This window comes from Myripristis murdjan, chromosome 21, assembly GCF_902150065.1.
Source record: "Myripristis murdjan chromosome 21, fMyrMur1.1, whole genome shotgun sequence".
NCBI lineage: Eukaryota > Metazoa > Chordata > Actinopteri > Holocentriformes > Holocentridae > Myripristis > Myripristis murdjan.
The window spans coordinates 6,271,974-6,294,548 of record NC_044000.1 but is presented as its reverse complement, the minus strand read 5'-3'; the positions used below and the strand labels follow the sequence as shown (position 1 = coordinate 6,294,548).

The window sequence follows — 22,575 nt, the reverse complement described above, 5'->3', positions numbered from 1 at the left end:
CTTTTTCACCTCTCCTTTTTCCACCAGGTCCTCCTTCTGCTCCTCGGAACGTGATCTCTGTCATCAACGAGACGTCGGTGATCCTGGACTGGAGCTGGCCGGAGGACACTGGCGGCCGGCGGGACATCACCTTCACTGTCCTGTGTAAACGGTGCCGGGGCGGTGGTAACGGCAGTGGTAACAGCGGCACCCAGCGCTGCGAGCCTTGCCGGAGCAACGTGCGCTTCCTGCCGCGGGCTACGGGTCTCCGTAACACCACGGTGACGGTGGGCGACCTGCTGGCACACACCAACTACACCTTTGAGATCGAGGCGCAGAACGGCGTGTCGCCTCTGGCACCGAAGCTGAGACAGTACGCTGCCGTCACCATCACCACCAACCAAGCTGGTAAGATGACACAACAGACAGACAGGCCGACATGCAGTCAGGCAGACAGGCAGTCAAGCAGTCAGGCAGACAGGCAGTCAGGCAGCTCGGTAGGCAGGGAGCTAGTGGCGGTTCTCAGTTGCATAGACCAAATAAGTGTTTGGGGCTTCCAGGGGACATCCAGTTCCTTTATTTATTCTTTTATTTTTTGCATAAATGAAGAGGATTTCTGGTTCACATTAACTAGTCATGTCGTCTGTCCAATATTTCCATGGGAATTCATGGGAAAGACAAAGGGGTTATTTATTTATTTATTTTTTCATTTGTTATTTCTAACTCATTGAAACCCAGGAGCCCGTGAGCAAGCTTTTATTTTTAAAGGATTTCATTTCACCCTCTGAGCAAAATAAATTTAATTTTAGATGTATTTTTTTTTTCTGCTAATGTCCATTATGCTTTTACTAAGTGACTTTGCTCAGGTATCAAAGGGTAAAATATACACTTGCTAATATGCTCGGTGCAAACATAAGCCGTGAATCCACAATACCTGGTTAGAATTAATAATTTTGAACCCATTCCCATTCCTCTCGAGCAAGATGATGTAACCAGGAGCTCCAAATCACTTCAATAGTCTATTGTGGGCCCAGATTATGCAAATATTCACTAAAGCAGCTGATTTTTTTCTGAGGAGTTCACTGGCTCTGGCTGAAGGTGTGTGAATTAGTGAAATCACCTGGTTTTGTGACTGATGGAAATGAAAGTCTCTCAGGCTTTGATGGCACATGGTTGAGAACCACTGCTGTGTCACTACACAGCAGTACTAAACCAGTAGCAAAACAACCAAACCAGCATCAGAAATGGAATTTAAACCCGAGCCTTTATGTGGAGACCAGAAACCCTCATGGCTTAGACGACTCAATTTGTGAAAAATGCTGCTTATCCTTCACATTTTCAGATTTCACCCCATCATGAGCAAGAATGAGCATCTTCATTGTGGTGGGTCCCAAAAATGTGATGACTACAAGGCCCAAGTTTTATCTGCAGTCCCCATGTGTGAAACAAATTGCAGGTCATTTCATAATTTGTGTATTACTGTAAGAGTATGCACAGAAAAATAGCCAATAGAGAGAATATAAACCTCAATTTTAACCACACCCTCCCCACACACAGACATGAACTATCCCACAAAATATTATCATATATAATGCACAAGCCTAGAGTTCATGTGTTCCACACATATGCACTCCAACCATCAGCCTTGGACATTTACAAGGCGATCCCAGGCTGCTATTCTCTTGTTTAACAGCCAGGATCGGATGTCTCCCTCCTTGCAAAAACTCCCCCTCCGAAACATCTCATGGCTTTAACAGACACTCTTAATGTGAGGATGGGCTCCTAAAACTCCCATCGATCTCTTACACAAATATCTCTCCATGCATCCACTCCCGTAGAAGAAGGGGAACAAGGCGCGGGGACCTGCTGCTGTGAAATTCCAAGAGACAAATCAATCTCGCTGCAGCAGAAAGCGCCAAACCTCAGAAATCCCCGACTCGAGTGAGGAATGTGCGATGGCCTCGCTTCAGTACATCCATTTATTCTCTTCCTTTTCCCACTGTGTTCCCAATCTGTCTGTCTCTCTGACTTCATCTCCGTTTTTATTCTGGTTCTGTCACAGTTTGTCATTATATTTGTTATGTCCTGGGTGTCAGCAGTTTAGAGGTTTTCTTGTTTTCTATCTCGGCCTTATTTTGGCTTTCCTCTCTTCCTCTGTGTCCTAAGGCAGGGATTTCCAAACTTTCTCCATTTTCTGGACCCCCAGCTTTCATTGCACCGCAGATCTCCATTTGAAATGATTTTGCCTTGGGGATCCTGATAAGAAAAGGGTTAGGGTATGTTTTCTGTTTGTATTAAATATTAAATTGTTTCGATGCCAACAATGACAAAGATTCTGACAAAGAGCTCAGATTTAAAACATCATGTAAAAATAATCGCACATACCTTTCTGGCACTGTGACAATTTTAAGAGACTTAATTTAAGGTAAAATTAATTCTTTCGAACTTGAGAACACTTTTATCTCTTTCAAAAACATGGGAAAGGGTAATAAGCAAATTTGTAAAAAAACAAAAAAACAAAAACAAAAACAAAAAAACAGATAATCAAAAACAAACAAAAAAAATTATAATAAAATTAGGTGAAAAAAGAAACAGAAAATTAACAAAATATTACTTGAAAATTAAAAAAAAAAAAAAAAAAAAACAAGAAAAAATTATTAAAATAGACATAGTGATGCTGGATCAACATCATATTTCTGATGTTTAAATGCTTGTGAAAGGCATTTGAATGCATTCCTCATGTGAACATATTCCCCTGGAAGCCCCTCAAAGACCCCTGTGGGTCCCGGGACCCCGCTCTGAAAACCACTGCCCTAAGTGACACACTATCCCCTCTTTCTGCCCTTGTGTTGCTTTCACTAACAGTTGATTTTCTACAAAACCCGATCCACACCCTACTATTTTCTTCTTCTTTATGAGTTTCCCCTTCCTGCTCTGTTCTTCCCCTCTCTTCCTTTCTCCACGGTGGCTCTCTTGCTCCCACCCCAGACCTTGTGGGGTGATTTAGCTCTGGGTGAGCGGAGCAAACAGACAGGAGTTTATCTCCATAAGTCAGCAGGGCCAGACTTCTACACAACGTCACGAAATGCTGATGGATGGGCAGCACGGCCTGTCAATTTAACCACAGTGGTTGGGGTGGGGCTCCAGCCCTCAGACCACTAAACCCTTGAGAAGCTTGATGTAATGGGAAATATAGCGGATGCCTGGAAGCACTTGGGAAATTTGCATGTGGACAGGGAGCCTGGGCTTACATGTATGTGATGCAGGATTATTAACAACCCCATCTTCAGAATGAGGATCGTTTTAATTCACAAGCATGCACAGGCATGTTCTTACCTTCATAGTGCTTGTTACCCCAGTGTAATAATAAATCCCCCAAGTTTGACTCGCCAGCTCCTTCCCTGTTGTGAGACTGAACATTTCGCTGGGAGTGTTCTGCTTCAAACTTAATGAAGTGGATCCGGCCCAGCAAACATCATCATTTTGAGCTGCTGAAAATAAAAAAAAAAAAAAAATCCTCTGAAGGCTGCACAACAGCACATGTTTGTTTGAGATTTATTATCGACGCTCTTTTCCAGCTCTCTTGTTTGCTAACTGGAGGAACTGGTTTGTTTCTGCATCACCACATGCAAAAGGCTTCACTAACCAGGTGTGTGAAGAATATACAGTGCAAAGGAAAGCTGTTGCGAAGTGATACAGAAACAAAGTACTTCCGCCAGTCAGCAAGCAAGAGGGCTGGAAAAGAGCGCAGATGATGAATCCTAAACAAACGTGTTCTGTTGTGCATCAATCAAAACATTTTTTTTTTTTTGGCTTTTGGTCAGAACTCAAAATTGTTTTGTTTGCTGGGCCAGATCCACTTCATTCATTTTGGAGAAGAACAATCTGGTTGAAGCACTTGTTCTCATGAGGGAGCTGACGGGTCAAACTTGGAGGGGCTATTACACTTGTATGAATTAGCAAATACCACAATATGGGTAAGAATCACATCTACCATTGTAAGGGACAAAGTGAGAAGCCACTCAGTCCCACGAGTCTGTTGTCACTGACTGAGCTGATCTGTTCTTTTTTATGACAAGAACGATAGTTGGGGGTCTAGAAACATTTGAGAATTTTGGATGCGGACAAGGACCCTCAACCTGCTTTCTGTTATATGAAACAGGATCAAAAAGTACAAGAGACCTTCAAAACTAGAATCAGGATTGTTTAAATTACCTAAACACAATGATTAATATGTACCCAAATACCTGGAACCAGCTCATTACAAAGACTGCAATGTTATAATGATTTTTTTTTTTTTTTTTTCAATTATTTTCACCACATTTTAAACAAACTCGTGGCTTTTCGGCAAAGATTTTGGGAAAAGTTTGTTGTCATGACACTGACCACCTTTTTGTGAGCTCCTTTAACTCAAAAAACAAGAGGAGGGGTTTCACAATATGGGGACATGGCATGTTGTAGTAAATAAAGCAAGAAGCGGCGATAAAGGTGGCAGGTAGGTAGTTGTTGCTGTGTGTTGGAAACAGAGTAAGCGGTGCAGTGAAGTTGGTGGTGCAGTAGCTCTTACGCTGTGTTGTGTGTTTGACAGCCAGACATAAGGACTATTTGCTGATAGTGGCAGCTACTATAGTTAGACCTTATAGAAACAAACACTCTTTTCATTATCAGCAAAAACTGCTGTTGAGGCAGCAGTTTCTCTGTGAAAAAAAAAAAAAAAAAGTGTGAGCACATCTTCATAGAGCACAGGACTGACACACTATGTGCAAGACAAAACATAGCAACGCTGAACGTATAATGCAGAGCAAAGGCGCCGTGTGAGAGTAGATTGAACACACACACTCACAGAGACCTGGGCAGCAGGGCTGCGTCTTCACATGCTGTCTCCTGTCAGAAAGCCTGTGGTCCGCTGACAGGTGTTGGGACGGCGGGAGGTCGGGGAGCTGTTGTGTTCCAGGACTTGATGTAGTGGACACCCATACTCACCGCAGCACCCACTAAGTGGTTCACCCTGCACACCAACTGCAGGGAGAGTGTGTCAGTGATACACTCAAAGCAAAACTGAACTTTGGTAGAGTGTTTGGTTGTATGGGTCCCTGGGTGTTATATGAGGTGGTGAAATCTCCTCATTAGTTGCTCTGTGCTCCCCTGGGCTGCTAATCTAGAAAACTGTCAGTCTGTCATCACATATAATGGCACGGCAGAACAGCTCTCCAAATAGTTAAAACCACTTTTAGCACACATAAAGTGAGCTATACCAATAAAAAAAAAAAAAAAAAAAAAAAAAAAAAAATCCCAGTTCCAGTTTTTTTTTTTTTTTTTTTAAAGAAATTAAACAGCTCTTTTCTTGTTATTTTCCCATTTGAATTGGAAAATAGATCTGGCACATAGCATCTGCAAGAAACTCCTGCATGATAACCTTCCACCATGAAGAAACAACCTGATAGTACTTTCAAAAATAATTATAATTGCATGAAAAAATGGGTACCGACTTGTTTTATATATATATATATATATATATATATATATATATATATATATATTAGCATAATCAGCTTTGTTTGTGTTTGCTTATATGTGAAAAGTGTCATTATGGGAACTGTTATGTCTCGCTGTGAGGATGTAAGAAGAGATAGAAAAACAATATTTTGGATAAGCACCCATGGAAGACAATTAAGGAGGATATTTCACTACAATGTGGACTCATGTCACTCAAAGTTCAAGTTTGCTTTAAGGTAGGATAAAGCCAGATTCTCAAGGCACTTTGCTACTTACCAAAGTCACAGCCACAACTCTGCAGTCAGTAAGGCTGGTGATGTTGTCTTACCTTGAAATGAAACAATAGCGGATTGCTTGAAGCAGCTGGGAGTTTTGCCTATGGACGAGGAGTGGTCAAGGATTTTTTTGAGGCTGTATCTGCCTTTCGCCGGTGGAAGCAGAGCTCGATGGAGCAGGGAGAAGCGCTGCTCCTTCCCTGATGTTCCACCTCCTGCACAGTTTGTGTACTTTCTCCTCGGTGATGGTTTGAGGGGCTGAGGGGATGCTTGCCGCAGAGAGCAGGGTGTGTGGGGTGGGCAGAGAAAAGGCAGCACAGGGTGTCAGACCTCTTGAATCACTGGGAAATCTCTCACTCCGTCACAGCGTGTGCTCAACATTACCACTGAGGTGAGGAGAGGCCCAGTGGGTTGGACTCCCAGATCCCCTGACTTGAATCCTATCCATTTGGCTGTCTGGGACTTCCTGAAGGAAGAGCTTCATTCAGAGAAACCTGCAGCAGCAAATTTCTGATGCCTGGACAGAAGATGCTCTTTGTCAGATACAAAGAAACATGGTATTCCATTTGCTTGTACTGCAGAAATGCCTCTGTATTACTGTGGAAGTGGCCAATTCAGATAGAGGCGTTCATGTTGTGAAGAATGACTCGGCTGATCTAGTAGAGACTGGGCAGGCTTGGCAATATCCTCTCATTACTGAATGACCCTACTGTTTAAATTTGAGCTTTAGCACCAGGATGGCAAATTAGATTGTACCTCTTTTTTTTCAATTTTTTTTCCGGAGAATAATTTCGGACATGTCAGGTTAAATCAAGCTGAACATACAAAGACAGCAAACAATGGAAAATAAAGTAGAAACGCACAAGAAAAGAAAGTTATTTAATGAAAGGAGGTGAAACTATGAGAGGGGAAAAGAACAAAATGCAACAATGTAGCATTCGCTTTGCTGAGTTTATGTCTTCAGATGAGGGCCACTTCAACCAATTTGTCATTGAGACCAAAACAAAAGCAAAAAACAAAAATTAAAACTGGAGGAAATTAATTCTTTGAAGCCTGAGCAAGTTCACTTGTTTTTTTTTTTTCAAAAACATGGGGGGAAAAGGTGATTAGCAAATTAGGCAAAAAATTATGGAATAATAACTACCTAATAAAATAATTAAAAAAAAAAAAAAAATGACAAGAAAACTGTTTTTTATAATTATTTAGGTCAGATCAGTGATGCTGGATTGATGTCAGATTTGTTTAAATGTTTGTGAAAGGCCTCTCACGAGAACCAGGAGTCGCCCAGCAGGCATGTGGATGTAAATGTAATTGTTAAAAAAAAAAAAAAAAGTGTCTTGTAGATGATCTGAGCGGCTCTTTAAATTTTGGCTGTCCACCAGACACTGTGGCATTTGGACCAAAAAGGTAAATTTAGCACCCCGTTTAGGACGGTCCACAGGGGAGATGGGCCGGTGAGCGAATGCACCCAAACATACTGTAGAAGGAAACGTGCACCCAAGCATACAGAAGTCGTCTTTGGGAGGAACTCGTAACCGTGTAAATATGCAAACGGGAAAGGTCACGCATGCATACATACGCAGACAAACACACACACACACACGCGCGTGCACGCTTTGATATATTTGTATGAGGTCTGCTGCATGTCCTTTGTGTTGTCACAGCTGGGCTGTATTATAAGTGACAAGGGCTAGACATGACCTCTTTAAAGTGACAAGACAGGGATGAGCAGTAAATATAGATTGTGTGTGTGTGTGTGTGTGTGTGTGTGTGTGTGTGGGTGGGGACTGTCTGTGTGTGAGTTTGTGTTCAAAAGACTGAAGATGAGTGTGGTCTTCGCTTATTGCTTGTTACTATGAGAAGAAGCAGTGGAAATTAAAAGCACCTGCAGCTGCACAGAGACAAAAGAAAAGGACAACAAGGTTAACGAAAGCTTTATGCTCTTGGTTTACTAAGCATTGTAATCTGTGTGTGATTAGACCGGGGGATTCCCTCTGTGCTCTGAATAAATATTAGATTTGAAGAGGGTTTATCAACCTTAAAAGAGGGCGGTGTGTGCCCAGAATAGTGAAGACTATCTTTAATGTTTTATTGAATGAAAAATAATCAGAGGAGATGGATCCTCTTCCTCCCTTATCGTAACTCAAGCGCACACACTGTGCACGCTCACCCACCCACCCATCCACCCGCCCACACCCACACACACACCTCAGCACCATCCTCACCTTCTATCCCTGCAGACACACACACACACACACACACACATACATTGACTCTCTCAAACAAATATCCTAGCCTGCAGCTGCACACTCTCCATCAGCCTTGAGAGTTTACAAGGATTAGGGATGTCAGTGCACACTGGCCCCGCCTGTCTACACACACACACACACACACACACACAATCACACAGACATACACACACATGCACACACACACACTCATACACCCAGATGCCAAAGCTGTTAAAAGCTGGATTAAGTGTGTGCCTGGGAAGGAGTGGTGTGTCCTAGCTGTGCTGTCAAGGTGCTGTCAGATAGCTCTCCTCTCCTTCCTCTCCTGTCCTCTCCTCTTCTCTCCTCTCCTCTCCTCTCCTCTCCTTTCTCTTCTGTCCTCTCCTCTCCTCTCCTGTCCTCTCCTTTTCTCTCCTCTCCTCTCCTGTCCTGTCCTGTCCTGTCCTGTCCTCTCCTCTCCTTCCTCTCCTCTCCTCATCGCCTCATCACAGCTGTGCTAACAGCAGAGATCCCTTTTCACAATTGTTTATTCAAATATGAACAGCTAATTCCTACATTAGAACATGTTTGAGAGACTTGTGTGGAGAATTCACGTCTTCACCTGGTTATTCAGTTGCACACAGGAAAACCAAGGTGCCACTTGGAACCAAGAATGGCTCTTCAGAGTGATGATGCCATAGGCGTACCTTTTGTGGTTCCACTTCTGACCACTGTTGTTGTTACCATTTTCATTAAATGATTCAAAGCTTCCTCAGAGAGCCATAAAAACAGATCTTTGAGGTTCGTCATGGAAACAGCAGACAGTTCTCATTTCTTAAAGCTTGTGTTGGTAACTTTTTTAGAGTGGTTGGACTTTTGTCAAAAACTGAACTCAAACAGCTAAAAAAGCATCCACCTGTGAGTCAGTAGCTGGTCCAGGTTGCTCCGACCCACATGGACGCTCGTGTGTGAGGCTCCAGTGTCGATGCAGTGAGGAAGTAGGAACTGGCGAGCTGTAGCTGCAGTAAGCTAAGGTATATGCATTGTTAAAGCTAAGACAGGGTAGTTTTCTTGAGGGAGGGGAAACTAGAGACATGATTGGACTGAGATCGCAGTGCTTCCTTGACCTGACTGGTTGTTTGATTCGTCCTGCACAGATTCAAACAAACGAGATGACAGCCTCACAAGCAGCACAGAAAACCAGAAAAACAAGGGTGCCGACTGGGAACAAAAATAGTTCTCGATAGTGATACTTCCGGAGAATAATTTCTGATCACACAAAGAGCCTCTTAGACCACAGTTCTTTAAAGAACCATTTCTTCACACAGTCTTTTAAGTAACTTTTATTTTTCTGTGTGTGGGTCAATAACCTGGTTAAGCTCATATCCTGATAAAGGGTAAACCTGGCTTATGCTGTGTTAACCAGGTTACTGTGGAATGAAGATGTCTCAGTGGTTTTGCAGTCCACCCCACAGGACCACAGTGTATTTTGATGCCAACAAAAAGCATGACAGTGAGCGGTATTTATTATTTCTACAAGGAGCTTACTCTTGCTCAGTGAAAAAGAGTGGGGGTAATATTCTGTTAACTGGTTTATTCATGGCGGCAGGGAGCCTCAGTTGCAGGGTTCAAGTAAACAGCTTAGCCTGAATACCACCTTACCCACAGCGTGGTCAGTTGCTGGGTTACAGTAGCATGTAAATGTACTTAATGTGGGATGGAGCGTTTGAAAGAGATTTGCATGCTACTGTTCCTGAGGTGCCCCAACTCATCCAATTCCTTCCATCGTATCAATATTTCACAGTATTTACACAGTGCGTGCTCACATATTAATAATGTATCCCTATACTTGAGTCTCTATGAAATGATGATCAGTAGCTACACTCTGCAGTCGAACACACACAAGCACACAAACCGGGCGAATATGAGACAGGAATGCAGACAGATAGAAAAATGACTATAGGGGAGTGAAGTTTGGGGTTCTGTATTTGTCTGTGTGAGTACTAATATTGAAAAAAAAAAAAAAAAAAAACTCAATCTGACCATTTTCACTCCAAAAATCACAAAAGAATCACAAACAGTCAGTGATTCTGTTATTGTGAGGGCAGAAAAGCCTCCGAAACATCACAAAATATTAAAACTCTCCATTGAAAGTGAGGGTACTACTACTACTACAACTACTACTACTAATACTACTACTGTCCTTTGAAGGGTGACATAGGGAAAAGGGTGATGAGCAAATTTGCAAGAAATGACCTGAAAATTGGTGAAACATCCCTAGAAAATTAGAAAGAAAAAAATGAAATAAAATAAAAACTAAAAAATTAAAAAATATATATATATTAAATTGAATTTAAAAAACTAGAAAAATAATGCATAATTCTTATAAATGTATATTCAAAATACAATTAGGCCTACCATAAATCACCAGACTATATGTACCCCAAATCTGTCTGAAAAAAAAAAAAAAAAAAAAATGTCCCCGGAAAAAGAAAGTGAATTTCACTCAGAGGGTGAAATAAAACCTTTAAAAATAAAAATTCTGCCCTCTCCTTGGTTCCAAAAAGTAATAAGAATACATAATAATGATGATGATAATAATGATAATAATAATAATAATAATAATAATAATAATAATAATAATAATAATAATGAGGCAGTTCAGGTTCAGGTTAACCATTTCCATAGACAATAATATTGATCAGCTGTCCAATAAATGTGATCAGTCAAACTGCATCATATGAGAGAAGGATGACACTGACTGGCTGATCTGTTTTCTATTATAAGGCCAATCTCGGTCAGTGTATATCAGTCTGATGCTAGCACAGATATTCCACAGATGGAAACAGATAGTGATAGAAAATGAGTGCATGGCAACAGACACACAGAGAGAAGGGAGGAGGAGGAGGAGGAGGAGGAAAATTCAGGGAGAAGGAGAAGAAGGAGGGGAACTTAAAGCTGCCTCCAAGCAGCCCAGACACTGTAAATCATTACCACCATAAACCACAGAGCCAATAAAAAGCACAGCCTCACCCCGCTATCAGAACCAGAGGGAGAGGAGGGGGGGTATCGAAACAGATTCTCCCCATCTGGATTCATTACGGGAGAAAAAATAACTTCCAGTGGAAACACACACAAGTACACGTATGGAAGCGTATGCAAGCGCACACACACATAGTCACACACACACACACACACTCTGTGAAGCTATATAATCACAATCAAGAAAGGCTCGAACATTTCAAAGACAAACATGTTTTTTCCTGTGGTCTAATAAAATTAAAAGTCGATGCCTCAGATGCCGGGCTGGCCCCGGAGCTGCCTAGCAATTAGAGAGCAGTAAAAAAGGGAAATGAGAAAGGGAGTGAAGGGAGAGAGAAGGAATGAAGGGAGGGGTGGAGGGCTGGACGGAGGGAGGGATGTGCCGAATTGCTAGATTGGGACCATGTGAAGTCCCCGAGGCAAGGCGATGCACGGGACGGGGGACTGGCAAGGAAGAGGAGCGCGCCAAGCTGAGAGGGATGAGGGTGGCTGGGGCACGGGGAAGAGGACGGGCATGGGTTAACATTCAGCACGGTCACTGGAACAAGCCTCTCTCTGTAGGACTCTCGCAAAAACCCAAATCATTTGTTTGAATATGACCGTGAATATGACCGGTGTGTAAGGAGGGTTTCATATCCCCATCCGCTCCAGAGGTGGTTAACCCTTTGGAACCCAGGAGATTACTTTGCAAAGTTTTATTTCATCCTCCTTTAATTTAAATATATGAATTTAAATATATAATTATAATCGTCACAAATGAGTCTTTTTAAAATAAATACACATAAATGCTCATTTTCTGAGAATTTTCTCTTTTTAATGAATGTCATGCACACTTCCTGGTAAATTTCTTCTTTTTTCCACTTGATTTTTGAACTATTTTCAGGTCATTTCTTGTTAATTTTGCACTAAACACTCATTGCTGCACTGCACGTCCCAAAGATCACCTGTCAAGCAAACAATATGTCCGGTCCTATGATGTCTTTTTTTCCATGGATTTTCTGTTGATGGAGTTTGAGTTTCTATTTTCTTTGTCTGTTCAGGCATGGTGGCTATTGCTGCTCGTTCTAACGTCCCAGGTCTTCTTTTATTCATTTAAAATAACGGCAATTGCCACTGCCAGAAACATTAAACGCATCATTTCCTGTGGGCTAAAGGAATTTTCCCGGGAAAGAACTCCCCTACACCGCGCGTTTAGAAAGCTCCCATGAATAGGCAATGTGTTGAATCGCTATTATGTTGTATCAGTGTGTGATACGGAGGAACAAAACCTGCATCTTTTTTAGATGAAAATGTCACCTACTATTACTTTCAGGTAAAGCTTAATGTGTGAAGGGGCCCTCAAAAGGATAAAGATTGGGATCCATATACAAGGAAGAATGTTGCGGGCAGTGACATCCTGAATTTGACCACCGAGTCTGTGTTTCATCAATACCAACCACAACTCTCACTCCACAGGGAGCAGCGAAAATCACATTTTGTGTTCCGTCTCTCCACTATTGACACGTCTGCATGGAAGCTTAAAGGGGCAGTTCACCCATTTTGAAAAATGTGATATTATTTCACTTCTCCCTCCAGCTGTTGTGTAGGACAGCAGCGGTGCTATCTTCCTCTCATTGTTACTGAGGGCTGGATACTGGCTGGATGCTCCAGGTGTTAACTGTTAGCCTCCTGTCATACATAACAGCTAGAGGGAAAAGTGAAATCATATTTTTCAAAATGGGTGAACTATCCCTTTAAGCATCGCCATTTAGATTCTTGTCAGTTTGTAAAAAAGAATAAGCGATTGCTGGATGAAGGTTCTGTTTGAGGAGTAATGGCGGAATGCAGTGAAATCATTTCTCGTCTTGTACAGAGGATTTACTCTCATGCTGCATTTCCCTCAGAGATTTAATGAATGTAATCCTGTGTCTGCGTGTGCATGTACACACTCTGTTTGCATTAGTGTATGGAATCGTTGTCCCCCCAGCCATAAGCTGTAATGTGGCTCCACTGGGCAGCAAACTGAATTAGGCCAAAAGGAACTATAGACAATCAACAGGATGCAACAATAACACACCGGGAACTGAACTTCTCCTGAACCTCAGTCTCTTTCTGTGTGTGTCTCTGTCTCCCGCCCAGCTCCCTCTCCCGTAACGGTGATCAAGAAGGAGAAGACGTCTCGCAACAGCATCTCCCTGTCCTGGCTGGAGCCAGAGAGACCCAACGGCATCATCCTCGACTACGAGGTCAAATACTACGAGAAGGTGGGTGCACCGCACGTCACTTTTAAGGTTTAAGCTGATGTTGTTTTGAGAGAGGCAGCATCACAAGCTGCACTTTGTTTGCTGGCATTGTTCAACCTCTCTTGTGTGCTCAGGTGTGTTTGAAGACAAAAGTCACACCATGAAATCATTCCTAGTAGCAGATCATCTGATCTAGTGTTGAGGCCTGACACCTGTTTTGTGAAGTTTTCAGGCTTTCATTTAATCTTCCTGCCTCGCTCTTGTGGGGATTATCTAGTGACAGAAATGGCCACATGCAGCCTAAAAATAAGAATCTGACTGGACTTGTTTTAACATTGCTTTCTCATTTTTCACAATGCAAAGGCTCCAGCTCTTAAAGACATGTAGACTCAAAATCTTATTTTTCTTAAAACAAAAGAAAAATCCTGCTACTGTGGTGACATACATGCACTTGTTTCCAATGAAAAGCAAAACTGAACTTTGGTAGTGTGTTGGATCGTATAGTTCCCCTCATGTGAGATATTATTATTAGCTGCAAACTAACCAGATCACATCAATATAAAAGATGTATAACTTCCTGTAGGACTTTTCCAGAAAGTGCCAGTATCTCAGACAAGACAGAATCAATCAATCATGAGTGTCAAGAATAACTATGACACTTGATGAGACTAATGATTTGTTTGGCAGACATAGACTAAAACTGCTTGAGGTTTTTTCTGCCCCGGTGGATGAATCCATGTTTTTCCAAACACCAACATGGCTGCTGCTGTGATTTCTGTTAGGCTTGATTTCAGTTGTGCTTAATGGAATGGCACAAGTACCTGCTTTTACAGCTGGCGAAAAACACCTCTTCTTGTCCTGTATCTCCTCTCCTCTTCTTTCTGTGCCTTTCCTCCTCTCTCAACTTTTCTCCTCTCCTTTCCTTTCCTTACCTCTCACCCTCTTTCCTTCCCTCCATTTTTTCCCCTTCCCCTCTCCTCTTATCTTGTTTTTTTTTTCTCCTCTTATCTCCCATCTTCTCCTCACCCTCGCCGCTCTCCTTAATGGAGACTAGTTTTATGGCAGACAGTAAATGTGTCTGTGGGGTCTCTCTGTGTCTCTGTGAGGGAAATTAGCGCAGAACGAATTACTCTGGCTTTCAGCACCAATGCTGCGCTATGGCTGACATTTGATGGTGAAATTAGCCGTGGACGCAAGTTTAATCACTCTGGCAGATTCTGTGTGGGTGTGTGTGTATGAGTATGTGTGTGTGTGTCCCAGATCGCCGTTTCCTTGAATGCCAACAGTGGCCCCTAATCTCTTGATTAGTAGGCAGACGGAAGCTGCCTGCTCTCTAAATGGTGCTCCCGGGTCAGTCACCCTTACCTAACATGTTAAAACAAGGCTGGGAAACAGCAGGAGGAAAAGTTAATCACTGATATGCATATGCATGCATGTCTGCAAAGAGGCAGGAAAAGGAGGGTCGCCTTCATGCAAATTTAAGTGTGTAGCCACATTTCATAAACTCATTTCTTATTTTGACGTGGCTAGCACCTCTCCAGTGCATACTGGTGTGTGGTCCTAATACTTTCTGTATTGGCACAGGGAATACAGAAAATACACACACGCACACGCATGAATTCACACAAATCACGCATAATGCAAAAACATGGGGCAGAGAGAGAGAAAGAAAGAAAGAAAGAAAGAAAGAAAGAAAGAAAGAAAGAAAGAAAGAAAGAAAGAAAGAAAGAATGAAAGAAAGAACGAAAGGAAGAAAGAGAATGAAAGGGTTATGTTTGAGGAGGGACAGTGTGACAGACTGTCATAATGAAAAACCACTGGGCCTTTGCACTGATCCCTGTTAATCACATCGTCTTCAAGGAATTACTGGCGACGCTCATGCCCAGACAGACACAAACACACACGCACGCACACACACACACACATGCACACACACACACGTACACCAAGCCCTCAGAGAAGCCATAGCCTCGGATTTTTATCCCCTGACAAAAGGCTCTTCCATGCGGAAGAGTGAACTGGGACATCTAGGGGAGACCCCCATGATAGTTGAGGGCTTTGCCCAGGTTAGCGGCCTCTGCCAAGGGCAGGCAGAGGGGCACTGAGGGCCTCTGGCTTGTGTAGGATGGAGACCGTGGGAGGACAAGGGTTGGAACACCAACTCCCACACGAAGACCGCACCATGACTCAGTGATGAGACAGAAAGGAGCTGGGAAAGAGGCTTTTAGACACACTCGCAGACACACACACACCACAATTGCATACACACAGAAAGACGAGTGAGAACTAGAGAACATAAAAACAGAGTGACAGAGATTGAAAAGGAGAGTTTTTTAACTGTGAGATGTTAAAACCTCCGGCCTCAGCCCAGCTGTCTGCGTCTTTCTGTTTGTAGCTTTTCAGTCTGTATTTACAGCACGTTAAAACAAAGCCATACACAGTGTATGTTATCATGTAATCCAATCTCTATTTACTGACCACTCTAGCTTCTTCGAAAGTAGAACAGGGTACTGTTAACCAACAACCATGTGGCGTCATTTAGTATAGTCCCATATTGGATAAACACTTGCAAGGCCAACAGATTTTTGGGGGTCTATAAAAGGCAAACAAATCGATTGAAGGGAGTCAATATAATTATAACCAGCCTTTCCTTATGTGGTTTTGAAAATCTAACAACATGGTTATAGAGGGTCTATGAAAAGTCATGAAGGGACATTGTGAAAGCTGAGATATTTCTATTGGAAAATGAAAAACAGCAGTCAACTGATGCCTGGTGCCTTTCCGCCTCGGCCTCTCTAAAAACTCCCCAATCAAATCAAATACTGTGAGGTCAGCGGACGAAACATCACTTTTAAGGCTTTAACTGACGTGCTCTTGAGCAACACAGCGCCATACGCTGTGCCTCTTGAGCAGCGGTTAACAAGTGGAACTTTCTCCTTCCTGCTCCGTGATTTTTCATGTTTCTTAAACCCTGCCAGTCACATTGGTGGGATACCATCATTACAAAGACACGCTGCATTGCTGAACTTTCTTCAAACCCACAGGAAGCTTTTTTTAAATTCTAGCGGAGATCCCAGGGCTTCCAGAGATGTTAAATATGTCCTGCTGAGTTGCAGGGAAATGTGTATCAAATGATTCACAAGACAACTAGATATTTCTTCTAAAAACTTTTTGGGCTTAAATATTTCATTCAGTGTAAGTGTGATGTAGCCTCAGTGAAGCCCTGCAACCAGCAGATACAAAATACGGATGTATCATTGTCACACAATGTGGAAAAAAATCTAACTTTTAAGCTACTCAAGGACTAAATGTTTAATATTTTAATATTTTAAAACTGAATATGAGAGAAAATGTTTTGTGGATTTGTGTAAGAATTGAATAATACTAAGTGTCTGAGTGCCACTGACCATGGATGCACTGGTCACTAACTAAATATATATGGGATTTCTTAGGGAATGTTTGACGATATTCTTGGGAATTCCCGACTGGGAAACTTCCCAGAAGAGCGGAGCCGTTTCATCTTTGGAAATCCCAGACGGACTTGTATGATCTTCCTGTCGCTGAAACGAGCTAAAGGGGCGCTGCGTCGCCGATAAGCCATTTCCAAGTGCACTTTGTGAAAATAGAATTTGTGGGAATACACTTTGCTGATTGTTTTTGCATGTTTTATCGCTGCAATCTCGAGAGAAGAGAGAGCTTCAAATCCACTTTAATTTAGGCTGTTTATTTAGTCTTACATGGAAGGAATGCTGGCTGAAACACACTCTCTATTTACAAGACTCCTGCACTACATCTCCTGTTTTTTGGGTCTATGTGTGTCTATACGTGTGAGTGTGTGTGTGTGTGTGTGTGTGTGTGTGTGTGTGTGTGTTATAGGCTGTAATATGACACAGCTTTGTTTAGATTGTCAAGGCAGAACACAGCACAGAGGCCATATTAAATTCTAGTGCTGTTCTGCTGGTGATGTACACACACACACACACACACACACACACACAAACGGACACTACACAATAACATGCCTTGTCGGGCTGCAGTATGCATGGAAGAGAGAGGCCTGACAAGAGTCACACACACATTCACACACGTGCACACACACACACTGAGGCCCACTATTACACACACACAGACAACTGTGCACATGGATTGACAGTTGCACACATACATAAAACATTCAAACACACATATTGCACACAGAGGATTGTGCAGATATTCAGGCACACATTTACGAAACACTCTGTCTTTCACACCAGCGAGAGGTCCCGGGATATTTGTGTTGGTTGCTCTAAAGTTTTGAAAATTGTGCACTGCATGTACGATGGAGTTCAATCTGGAGTCCTTTGTTGAGGCCCCCACTTGGGAGGTACTCAACCTTTGTAAGAAGGCAGATCTGTTGAAAATGGCTGTTTACTATGGCATTACAGTCAAGGCAGGCAGCAGAAAAGATGACATAAAAGGGGCTGTGGTTTCTTATTTGTTGGAGAAGCAGTTTCTCCCTGATGACACTGAGGCAAAATCAGAGGCTAGTGGTGAAGAGAGTGAAACTGACCCTAGTGAGGATGTTCCATTAAAACAGTTAGAAATGAAGCTCAAGTTGGAACAACTAAAATTGGAACATAAAAATAAAAGAATGGAATATCAAGAAAGAGAGAGCGAAAGGCAGAAAAGGCATATCATCCGTTTAAAGGAATTAGAACTTGAAGAACTCAAAATAAAGTCAGCACAACAGCCCACGACTAGGGAGTTCGATCTTGCTCGTAACGGCAGACTGGTGCCACCATTCAATGAAAAAGAAGTGGATGAATATTTCATATTGTTTGAGCGGGTTGCCAGCACTTTGAAATGGCCTGAGGAGTTCAGACCACTGCTACTCCAAAGTGTGTTGGTAGGTAAAGCTCAAAGTGTTTATGCCTCTTTGTCTGTGGCTCAGAGTTCAAATTATAAGACTGTGAAGGAGGCCATTCTTCGGGCATATGAGTTGGTGCCAGAGGCATACAGGCAGCAATTTAGAAAAGCCCGAAAAGGTGAGACACAAACTCATGTCGAGTTTGCTAGAGAACAACAGAGTTTGTTTGAACGTTGGTGTAAATCGCAAAATGTGAAGGATCTGGAGGATTTAAAAAATCTAATTCTGCTAGAGCAGTTCAAGCGTTGTGTGCATGAGAGAATTGCTACCTATCTCAATGAACATCAAGATTTGACTCTTGAAAAAGCAGCTGTCCTGGCTGACGAGTATATACTCACACATAAAACAACATTTCCTACATTTCCTCCAAAGTCACCAAGCACCAACCCAAAAAACACAAAATCTTCAATCAACCCCAAACAAGGATCTATCCCCACTGCAAGAGCGATCACTTCAGGTCAGATTGAATGTCATTACTGCCATACAAAAGGTCACATGGTCCGTGACTGTCCTGTTCTGCAAAAGAAAAATGAGAAAACCAAAACCGTTGCCTTGCTGGGAGGACCCATAATCAGTGGGCCTTTATTTGAGGAATTTGAACCTGTCAAAAAAGATGTACCAGGTGAGTTTAAGCCCTTTACCTCAGAGGGATTTGTGTCTCTGCCCGGAGATGAGGCTAAAAAGCAACCTGTGACAATACTGCGTGACACAGCAGCGTCACAGTCTGTTTTGCTGAGGGGTGTGTTACCCTTAACTGAAGAAATGAAAAGTGGAAACAATGCTCTACTGCGGGGGGTAGAGATGAGATGGTTTAGAGAACCACTGTTTAAAGTTTGTTTGGATTCTGCTATTGTCTCTGGTCCTGTTGAAGTGGTTGTAAGAGATGGTTTGCCTGTGGAGGGAATCTCCTTTCTCCTCGGAAATGATTTGGCAGGGGACAAAGTCACAGGTGATGTACCAAACCCCATAGTGACCGATGTTCCCATGACTGAGGGGGACGAGGAGTTAGAGAAGGTGTACCCAAGTGTGTTTTCATCTTGTGTTGTCACTCGTGCTAGGGCCAAGAGGGAGGCTGATAGCATTTGTTCTGAAGATGTCCAAGGCCACACTTTGGTTGATTTGTCTGAAACATTTTTGTGTGGTTCTGACTCTGAGAGGTATCCTGATTCTTCGGGGAACTTGCACGGTGATGCTGACGGGGATGTTGGTGTCTTGGAGACAAATTTGGGTGATGAAAATTCTGTTGAAACCCCTGAGTGTGCTTTACATTTGGATGTCTCAAAGGTAAGCACATCTGAAGGGATGAAAAATGAAGTATGTACAGGCAATACTGAAATGTCTCGTAAGCAGCTCATTGCTGAACAGGAAAAAGATGACTCCTTGTTGTCCCTGTATGCGGATATCCGTTCAGAAGAGGGATGTGAGGATGTCCTGAAGGGATACTTTAAAAAGGATGGTGTTTTGATGAGGAAATGGCAGCCATGTGCCCAGAAAGAAGGTGCAAAGGCAGCTGTATTTCAAGTAGTGGTCCCAACACCACTTCGTTTTGAGATACTGCAGCTGGCACATGCCGGTAGTATGGCTGGCCACTTTGGTGTCAATAAAACATATGACCGAGTTTTACAAAATTTCTTCTGGCCACGTCTGAAAGCAGATGTTAAGAAATTTTGTAAGTTGTGTAAAATTTGCCAGTTTACTGGAAAGCCAAACCAGGTAGTGCCAGTTGCACCTTTGCAGCCTATACCTGCTTTTGAGGAGCCCTTCAGCAAAGTGCTGGTGGACTGTGTAGGCCCTTTGCCTAAAACCAAGAGTGGAAACCAGTTCCTTCTCACAATCATGTGTGCTTCCACTCGGTTTCCAGAAGCTGTTCCATTAAGGAAAATCACAGCTAAGAGTGTAGTTAAGGCCTTGGTGAAATTTTTTTCACTGTTTGGCATCCCGAGAGCGGTCCAGTCAGATCAAGGATCAAATTTCATGTCAAAAGTTTTCCAGCAGGTTATGCAGCAGTTGGGAACCACCCACTGTCCCTCCAGTGCGTACCATCCACAGAGCCAAGGGGCTCTGGAACGGTTCCATTCTACTTTGAAGTCTATGCTGAGGGCATATTGTCATGAATTCAAAGTAGACTGGGATGAGGGGGTTCCTCTGGTGTTGTTTGCAGCTCGGGAGGTCGTACAGGAGTCTCTGGGGTTCAGTCCAAATGAACTCATTTTTGGGCACAGGGTTCGTGGCCCTATGGACTTGCTTAAAGAGAGATTCTTGGGTGAAGAGTGTAAGTCTCAAAATTTACTGGAATATGTTTCTGCATTTCGCCACAGATTGCAAAGAGCATGTGAAGTTGCAGGTGAGAACTTGAGGAGCACTCAGGCAAAAATGAAGGTCTGGTATGACCGAAAGGCTCGTTCGCGGTCATTTGATGTTGGGGATCAGGTTCTGATTCTGCTACCCCTTGTTGGATCTCCCCTTGAAGCACGGTTTTCTGGGCCGTATACAGTAAAGAAAAAGGTTGGAAACCTGGACTACATTGTTTCTACACCAGACCGTAGAAAGAAACAAAGGTTGTGCCACATTAACATGCTTAAACCATTCTATGACAAAAGCAAGGTAAGTGAAGGAAAGGTTGAGTCCCGAGTTGGGGAATGTGCTGTATTAAAATCTGACTCAGCACACGCAGACGACCATAAACAGTCTCGGCCTATAGGCCATCTTGGAAACTCGGAGATCCTTGACAATCTGGAGGATTACTTGTCCCATTTAAATGCTGAAGAGAAGTCAGACATGGTGAGTATGCTGAATGAATTCAGGAGTATTTTTTCTGATGTTCCCTCTGAGACAAGTGTGCTGGCACATGATATTGATGTTGGTGATGCCAAACCTGTAAAACAACCTGCATACAGGGTCAATCCTGAAAAACGTGCCCTAATGCTAAAAGAAGTTGATTACATGGTGAAAAATGGCATTGCAGAGCCTAGCAATAGCCCATGGAGTTCACCATGCATTTTGGTCCCCAAGGCAAATACCACCAGTCCACGGTTCTGTTCCGACTTTCGCAAACTTAACAGTGTCACCATACCGGATTCATATCCTCTACCAAGGGTGGACGACTGTGTGGACCGAATTGGATCGGCTTGCTATGTTAGTAAATTTGATTTACTTAAGGGGTATTGGCAAGTTCCACTGACAGAACGTGCCAGGGAACTTTCAGCATTTGTAATCCCTGATGGGTTATTTGCATATCGCAGGATGCCATTTGGTCTGAGGAATGCTGGTGCTACCTTTCAGAGGCTTATGCACATTGTGTTGCGGGGCTTGGACAATGTTGAGGCCTACATTGATGATGTCGTGGTATTTAGTGATTCATGGTCTGATCATCTCAAACACATAAGAGCGGTGTTTGAACGACTAAAAGAAGCCAACCTGACAGTCAACTTAGGAAAATCTGAAATTGCTCAGGCCACTGTTACATACCTGGGAAAGGTGGTTGGACAGGGCAAAGTCCTACCAGTATCCGCAAAGGTCGAGGCCATCATAAGTCTCCCCGTCCCCACCACTCGCAGAGAGCTTAAACGTTTCTTGGGAATGGCGGGGTATTACAGAGCATTTTGTCGCAACTTTGCACAGGTAGTTGCCCCCCTAACTGATTTGACTAGCCCCAAGGTCCCTTTCCGGTGGACAACAGAGTGCCAGGCTGCTTTCGAAAAAGCAAAAGCGCTTTTGGCCTCTGCTCCTGTGTTGAGGGCTCCTGATTTCAGCCGTCCTTTTGCTCTGTATACAGACGCAAGTGACGTGGGTGTAGGGGCAGTGCTTGTACAAGCCGACAGCAGTGGAGTTGAGCATCCTGTGGCATTTTTCTCCAAGAAACTAAGCCCTTGTCAGGTGCGTTATTCCACTATCGAGAAGGAGACTCTAGCTTTGGTTCTGGCTTTACAGCACTTTGAAATCTATGTTACCACCTCAGATCCTTTGGTGGTATATACAGACCATAATCCTTTGTTGTTTCTGCAAAAGTCAGCTTTTGCTAATCGCAGGTTACTCAGATGGAGTTTAGCCTTGCAGGAACTACCGCTGGAAATAAAACATATAAAAGGGAATGACAATTTGGTAGCAGATTGTTTATCCCGAGCAGTGACTGATTGAAAACATTATCTATTGTGTTTTCTGAGAAGTAAGTCTGTTTTTGAATGACTTTTTTTCCTTTGGATATATGAACCTGTTTTGAAAATGGAGCATAAAAATGCCTGAAATTTTATTTAGGAAGAAAATAAAAATTAAACTATTGATTCTTGTGTTAGAGTATTGGCTATTTAAGTGGATGATTTGGACCTGATTTGGTTTTGTGGCCCGTTCAATCATCATAAGCCATATGGATGCTCCTCGCAACGTTTTATTTTTGATATATTGGAGTGGAAGTTTGTTTTTGTCAACAAATCTGTTAGATTTTTTGT

At 42.8% G+C, this 22,575-nt stretch overlaps 1 protein-coding gene across 3 annotated transcripts in view; it reads left to right on the top strand.

Moving 5' to 3' along the window:
• Positions 1 to 22,575, top strand: part of epha3 (eph receptor A3) — a 166,681-nt gene that overhangs the window by 91,933 nt on the left and 52,173 nt on the right. For all 3 annotated transcript variants that reach the window (XM_030080617.1, XM_030080619.1, XM_030080618.1), the window contains exons 5-6: positions 28 to 387; positions 13,121 to 13,245. In XM_030080617.1, the coding sequence (XP_029936477.1) occupies positions 28 to 387; positions 13,121 to 13,245 (485 nt within the window). The remainder of the gene's footprint in view (positions 1 to 27; positions 388 to 13,120; positions 13,246 to 22,575) is intronic.